The following is a 7,187-nucleotide window of genomic DNA, read 5'->3' on the forward strand; positions in this document are numbered from 1 at the left end:
AATCACGTGACCGGTGTCAGCCGCGTTGATTTGTCTAAGTCCGCTTTGGGCCACTGTCCCTGCCTTCCAGATAGCACAAACTTAATCACTTTGTAGATAGTTATAGGTATGTATCAGTCTAATAGTATATAGAGTGACTAATATTATCATTCAAGACCTGAGTCTGGTTTCAATCATGGTATTTGTGCATTGGGAGACCTGCTATCATTACTATACAGATACATACCAAATCTATGGGTGCTATATTGACTGCACCTATGAGCTATGTATCACTATGTAGCTAGTACTTTGAACTATATTACCTATAATTACTATATAGCACTATATATCAACTGTCCTACTTCTACATAGCAACCATAGCACTACATAGCAACTGGGCAACTTCTATATAGCATCCATAGCACTCCAATAGTGTCCATAGTTCTGAGGGGCAGCTATATAGATAAAGATTTTTTCAGATGCAGCTCGGCAAGGCCTTAGAGTCACATCATTGGAGGGGTAAAATTGACCTTACAAGGACATGCCAAAGAGGGTGGCTGAGATGAATAGTTTCACTCATGTACATATTTGACTGATTGCTACACTATCATGATCAGATAGCATAGATCACATGGTCAGAGTAACTTCTCAGGAAATGGGAATATGTGGGTACTCAGACATGTTGCTATGGTAACACAGAGCTGCTGTGCAAGGCTGTGCATGTTAGTAAGCCTGCTGCACCACAGCAGATGCTTAGTAAGCCTGTGATCTGATTGGATGGAGTGGTAACGGCCAAATTAGTATAAAAGGAGGACACATGAGCCCTTTGGAGAAATAAACTACCACTTGGAACGATTTAACAAACGACTCAGGGAGACTGTAGAGCAGTCTCTATAAGGATTAAGCAGCAAGGAAGGTCAAGATTATCAGTATTTGAGTGCTGACCTATGCACAAGGACTAAGTATCGCTCCAGGACAAGACGATATAGGATACTTTGGGGTGACAAGACACTTCCAGACAATCAACAGCATATTCAGTAGTTGTCAGGGCACGTGTCAAGCCTGGCAAGACATTCCCTGCATCTGTTTCTGAGATTCTGCAGCCCTTACCACCGGCCTGCACTGACCTGCCATGCCACCTGGTGTCATGAACGCTTAGTAATGACACGCAGAATAGAGTAGAACCTTGTAGAAAGCGCTGGAACGCGCCTGAAGGTTCTAGGACTTGTAGTGACTTAGGTTATGACTCAACTGTGACTCATAAGGAACATTGTAGAATAGTATAGAACATTATGGTAGGTACTGGAAGATTCTAGTACAGTACTTGTATAGTAGTATATAAGACGCTAGCTGAAGTCGATGGACTTCAGCTCGTCCATCTGTTATACACACCCTTAGCGCTATAACAATTGACGGTTCGGTTACGGCCTCTCAGACTTAAGACTAAGACACCGCTACCTTAACAACAACAACCCCCACTCGACCTAGTGCGTCTAGAGTCTTGACTCTCACGCCTAAGTCACACGACACAGCCTAGACTACAACGACAGACTTTACGCCAAGTCTAACAACCACGACGGTTCGGTACCCGCCTAAGGTACCACGATCTAGGGGTTCTTACACCTGGCCTTGGGTGGGCCCCTCCTGCCACTGGACACTGCTGGGTGACTCCCCATGCCACCAGGTGTCTCTTGGGTCGTGCCTCCTGGTCACCAGACCCACTATTGGTTGATATTTGCTCCCACTGATCCCCGAGATGTGGTATATAGGTACCTGTTGCACCTGGGAACACCTTACACTTATTCTCTCAGGTGTGTCCTGCCTTGTGTGACAGGTATGTGTATTTCTGTAGTTCTCTTTGTCATATACTTAGGTGTTCCCTGCCTTGTGTGACAGCATCTCCACCGGGCCAGGAGTCTCCGGAGCATACCCTGACAGTAGTTCTCTCACAAGTGTGAGAAGACCTTACCAAAACAGATCAGAAGACAGGCACCGGATCTCTGTTCACGTGAATTCATTCAAGCAGCTCATTACCTCTGATTCAACTAGGCAATCCCTGACTTAGATAGACTGGTACCCTAGGCAACTGGGTGACTATATACTAGCACTACAGTTCACACAACAACGTGCTTACTATTTTGAAGACAGGGTGGGAGAGAACAGTGCGGGGTGGCTTGTTTGACAGCTGGGAGGTGAATGTGCCCGGGCATTATTGGAGGATAGGGAATCTGGAAGCCAAATGCTAGCTCATCAATTTATGCAGAAATATAATACATGTATACGAGATATGCAATCTATCATTTTGATCCCTCTTCCGGTGCACTCTTCTTGCAATGCTTCATATAGGCACTACAAATTTCACTGGTTACTGTCCTACAGGTCTCTGGTGAGTATATATATCAGATTTACGTGTGGCACCTTCTGAGATAGAAACTCTTCTTTCTGAAACAGTACCATGTAGCGGGCCTGTGCTTGAGTTGAAGACATAGCAATGATGGGCATATTTCTAATTTGACTATGGGCACCCTTTTAAAAATGAATGAGAATCTGTTGTATGTTGGCCTAGTTGGGACCCCATACAGGGTGAGGGCAAGGGCAAGTGGTGTATATTCCTGACAAGGGTCAGTAACAGTGTTATAGTAGTAAATTGCATCCTACCAGCTCGAATAATGTCCATGCTGCTGACAAGTCCTGGAAGAGAGTAGATTTGTTAGCAAGCATATGGGGTTTCAGCTGCTTCAAGTTCCCAAAGTGTGAAAGCATTTTGGCAGTCTCCTTAGCTGGGTCAAGATAATCATGAAGTTGTTTGGATATCTACCTACAAGTAAGCAGGGTCAACAGTTCTGATTGAGGCTTGCCTTTTGGTCTCCGGATATCTTGAAGATTGGATGCCTATCGCTGGCCTGCCAGGTCCAGTCATCCCTCTCCTGTGAGCTCAAGGCTTTCAGATCCAAAAGGGCTTACATCTGATGCAGGCTTGTGCAATGTACAAACAATCTCCCTACAGCATCGATGAATGTTGGGACCTGGTTTCTCAGCTTGAAAATACCTGACCTTGACACCTGGCTCAGCAACAATAGTTAGTGCAGGTCCATTGTGTCTTGGCTGGGAAAGTGAAAAGATTTGGATCTAATATATAACCATGGTAGCAAAGAGCCATTGGTGATGATCAATTGGAGGGGATAGACTGAGGAATACAATGCAAGGGCACTAGGTATGTCTGATGTTGGGAATGCATTTCCTATTAGGAAATAGCACAAGAAGCTTTCTACAATGAGAATTTACAGTGTATCTATGGTATCAGCATGAGAATCTTCTGGACATGAGAAGTTATGATGTATATATAGGCTACTATTTGCAAATTTTTTGCCAGTGAATTTGTGGCTAAGAAATATTGCTGTACTGAGTTTCAGAAACTAACCAAGGGCTACAATATAATCCCAATATTTAATTAATATTATTGTAAAGGCCTGCCTGAGCACTGACTTCAATCCAAAGTCATAAAAATTCAATCTGGATCCCTATTGTAACTTCCTGCAAGATTGGCCATTATCCCAAGGTGCCTCACGTGTGTGAGTATTTGCTAGTATCTGCACACAAAACTGTGTTTGCTAGATTGACTCCGCAAGAATCAAATATTTGACCATGTCAATTTGCCCTACTTGAGCAACTCCTAATCAAGATCAGGACAGGGGTTGGCAGTTTGGTGCAACAGAAGTTAAATCAGAAAATGAACGGGCCGATGACTTGCAGGCATGACAATAAAGATAATGAATGAGTCAGACAAGGATGTCTGAGGAACATAAGGGGGGGGAGGAACTTGAAATTTTCAATAACTCGATTGTTCTGTCCCCCACCCCAAGCACACACCAAACTCCTCACTCACTACTCACTACTCACTTGACATCCAAGATGCCGATATCCACCCAATTCAAGAATGAGACTGGCAACATGACTGTGTCAGTACTCTAAGAGCTCTCTGTCTGAACCGATGAAGTACAAAAATTAATCGAGACAGTCTGGTCAATACATAGAGACTCTGTTACCGTCCTCTTCAATCACTGCACCGAATCAAAACGAGAGGGACGACTCGACGAAGCGATTGCACAAGGACAAGCGGCCCTCGACACTGGTGTTGCGCAGTGAGGCAAGCACCTTGTGAGGCATGCCACAAGCATGCCCTCGTGTATGGGTATCCTGTATTCAAGCTGGGGAACGCAAAAGTCACCTCCTTTTCAACCTTTCTTTGAACCAACGCAAAACATGAGTGTCTACAAGCAATCTTCGTCATTCCAATCAAGGTGAAGCAGTTTGCTTGCACCTGCTCGGGCCGCAATGGTGAAGAATACACCTCCCATGTCTAGCCATAAACAGGCATGAAGCATAGTCTTCAGTTTCTTGCGTATCATTTCCGTGCACCTGACTAGCGTGAGCGCATTGTGCATTAAGCAGATCAGTACACTCACATTTGTTTGATTTCGAATTGCGGGTGAGCATGATATGAGATAATGTTGTTGATAGCCGGTGCGAAGTTTTCTTGTAGACAAGTAAGCAGTTTGCGAATTGCCGGAATCGTACGTGGCCTCTTCTCCTGCCTTGTATCTGCCATAACGTAGGGCATGTTGTTCTTAGCATAGTAGCCCCATATACCGAAATAGAACGCATCGGCGCTGGTATTTGATTGGTCATCGCTCCCGTTTGAGATTTTGCCTTTCGTATTGGCTGACAAAGATCAGCATGGGACCAAGCAAAGAAGCAGCTCCAGGATAAAATCAACAAAATGAAAATGATGCAAATTGATCGGATCGTCGAGGTCACCAACGAGGTCAAGACTGAAGAAGAGAGTGAGACGATTTATAACACTCCAGCGACGACACCAGAGCTGACAACCGACACCAACGAAAGCAATGGATTGTTTACGACTCAGAAGAAGAAGAAAGGAAAGCAGGTGCCCCGATGCAAAGTAAGCAGGGGTAGAACTATGCAGCGAATCGAGAAACTCACATGTTGAAAGGACCGCAATGAAGTCAGCTCAGTCAGAGCCGACGACGGTCATGGTGGATGGTCCACTATCAACGAGCCCATGTCATAGGACACATGCAGTGAGTCATTAGAAAAAGCAGAAGAAGGACGGATAACCAAGATGGTTTTAGCACCACTGAGCTGGTCACCATTCTGCGATGAAGACGAAGCAAAGAAGTACAGAGCAACAATGCAGAAGGTCGCCGGCGTCACATATGTGACCTACACTGACGACATGATCAAGAAGCTCAACAAGGACAACTGGTCCAAGCCCGAGCCGTACCCCACGTCTGATCGTAGGCGCACACATCGAGAGTGACGAGTACGTTCGAAATCATGTCAAGGGTGCGATAGCCAACAAGTTACGGCACATGCATGGCAACAGAGGCAACAATGCGGAGAAGTGGAGGATTGAATGGGCTGATATGCTCAACTATGTCGATCAGTATGGGCGCACATAAGAAATTTGCGTGCATCTAGGAAGATTGCACCCCAGAGAGGGGATAGTGTCATGAACGCTAAGTAATGACACAAGTAGAACCTCATAGAAGGCACTGGAATGTGCTGAAAGGTTCTAGTGTGCTTGTATGATCCGGTTATGACTCGGATGACTCGACTGTGACTCGAAGGAACATTGTAGAATAGTATAGAACACAGTGGTAGGTACTGGAATGATCTAGTACAGTACTTGTATAGTAGTATATAAGACGCTAGCTGAAGTCGAGGGACTTCAGCTCGTCCATCTGTTATACACGCCCTCAGCGTTACAACGATTGTCGACTTGGTTTCGGTCTCTCAAGCTCTAAGTCTAAGACATCGCAACCACATCCCACCACCACCACACTGGACCTAGTGCGCCTAGGGTCTAAACTCTCACACCTAAGTCACATGACACAGCCTAGACTACTACACCAAGTCTAATAGCCACGACGGTCTGGTATCTGCCTAAGGTACCTAGATCTAGGGGTTCTTACTGTGGAGGTTGATGATGGATCAGTCTAGGTGGTTACCATCCATCATTCCCCTGGTCACCGCTTTTCTGGCTGCTCTGATCATCCTTCGATGCTGGTCTCCTGGCTACATGTCTCCCATCCGTTCACATCAGTTGGTATCAGTTGGCATCAGTTGGTTGACCACACAACTGATGCAACCGGTCCAACGTCAGTTGGTTGCTTAGATCACTGATTCCAACCGTCCATCTCCACATGCTTGCTCCCTACTTCCATAGCTTCGATATCTCCCTTGTTACTTGTTACCATAGCTTCCATCATAGCTAGATGTATTTAGGGAGCAGGGATGGAGCCCAGAGTCCTCAGACTTCGACTCACAGCTCCATTCCCTTGCTCCCAGCTCGCTACAGTGCTGCACACACACCTCTGCCGCTGTTGCAAGCCTCCTGCCTTCCCCAGGCACTCCCTGCACATCTGTGCGGTGCTCTACGCTCTCCAGCGTCTCCCTGCGCTCCCTGCGCCTCCTACGTCCCCTCCTGCGCGTTTCCCGTGCTGCCACAGGCTTTAACGGTCCCTTGACCTCCTGCGAGCGCTTGTAGACACATAGGGCTTCCACAGCTACACATAAACACTTGGGTGGGCAGAACTTGCAGTGGGTCTATCCCCGTCTACCTTGATTGGCTTCGCCGCCTTTCAGCCCTGGAATAAGCCACACCGGGTATCCATTCCTTTGTGTGTGTGGCAGGGGTCAAGTTCGTGTCTGTGTGTGGCTCTCCCCATCTATAAGTAACTAGTTTTGCATGATTTGCGTGATCTACGGGCTCTTTTCGCTTTTCTACACAGTTAGATAGCTTAGACAGACTCTTCTTCGCGCCTGGGACGTCCTACACGCACCGCACTGTTGTCTGTGGTGACTTGCCATCTATCTCTCTGGCGCTTATTTTGCGTGGCTGTGGCCGCTTTAGCTCGTAGGCTGTGCTGACAGTTTTACTGGAGAGCCACAGACGAGTTGGGCACTTCATTCTGCTCACTGTCTGTGCTCTCCAGGTAGGATAGCCCTCTCCATGTATTGACTTCATTCTGCTCACTGTCAGTGCTCTCCAGCCCGTTCTCGAACAACTCGGCTCACCTCGCCCTCCTTGCATCATCATCATCATCACCACCATATCTCACCTACTTCACCTATCTCCACCTCACTCCAGCATCAGGACACCATGTCCTCGTCTAAAGAGCTCA

The 7,187-nt window shown here is 46.6% G+C and overlaps 2 protein-coding genes across 2 annotated transcripts; one reads left to right on the top strand and one right to left on the bottom strand.

Moving 5' to 3' along the window:
* Window positions 1–4,037: 4,037 nt before the first annotated feature.
* PUNSTDRAFT_73397 (uncharacterized protein) lies at window positions 4,038–4,214 on the bottom strand (the record flags this gene model as incomplete). Its single annotated transcript, XM_007386413.1, has 1 exon — window positions 4,038–4,214. A coding segment is annotated over one exon (177 nt), but the record flags the coding sequence as incomplete, so codon positions are not given.
* A 977-nt stretch (window positions 4,215–5,191) lies between these two features.
* Window positions 5,192–7,179, top strand: PUNSTDRAFT_136803 (uncharacterized protein; the record flags this gene model as incomplete). The annotated part of the gene is made up of 2 exons (XM_007386414.1): window positions 5,192–5,297; window positions 7,046–7,179. The coding sequence occupies 2 exons, from the start codon at window positions 5,192–5,194 to the stop codon at window positions 7,177–7,179; spliced, it is 240 nt and encodes a 79-aa protein (XP_007386476.1).
* Window positions 7,180–7,187: the final 8 nt, after the last annotated feature.

Source organism: Punctularia strigosozonata (assembly GCF_000264995.1).
Source record: "Punctularia strigosozonata HHB-11173 SS5 unplaced genomic scaffold PUNSTscaffold_11, whole genome shotgun sequence".
Taxonomy (NCBI): Eukaryota; Fungi; Basidiomycota; class Agaricomycetes; order Corticiales; family Punctulariaceae; genus Punctularia; species Punctularia strigosozonata.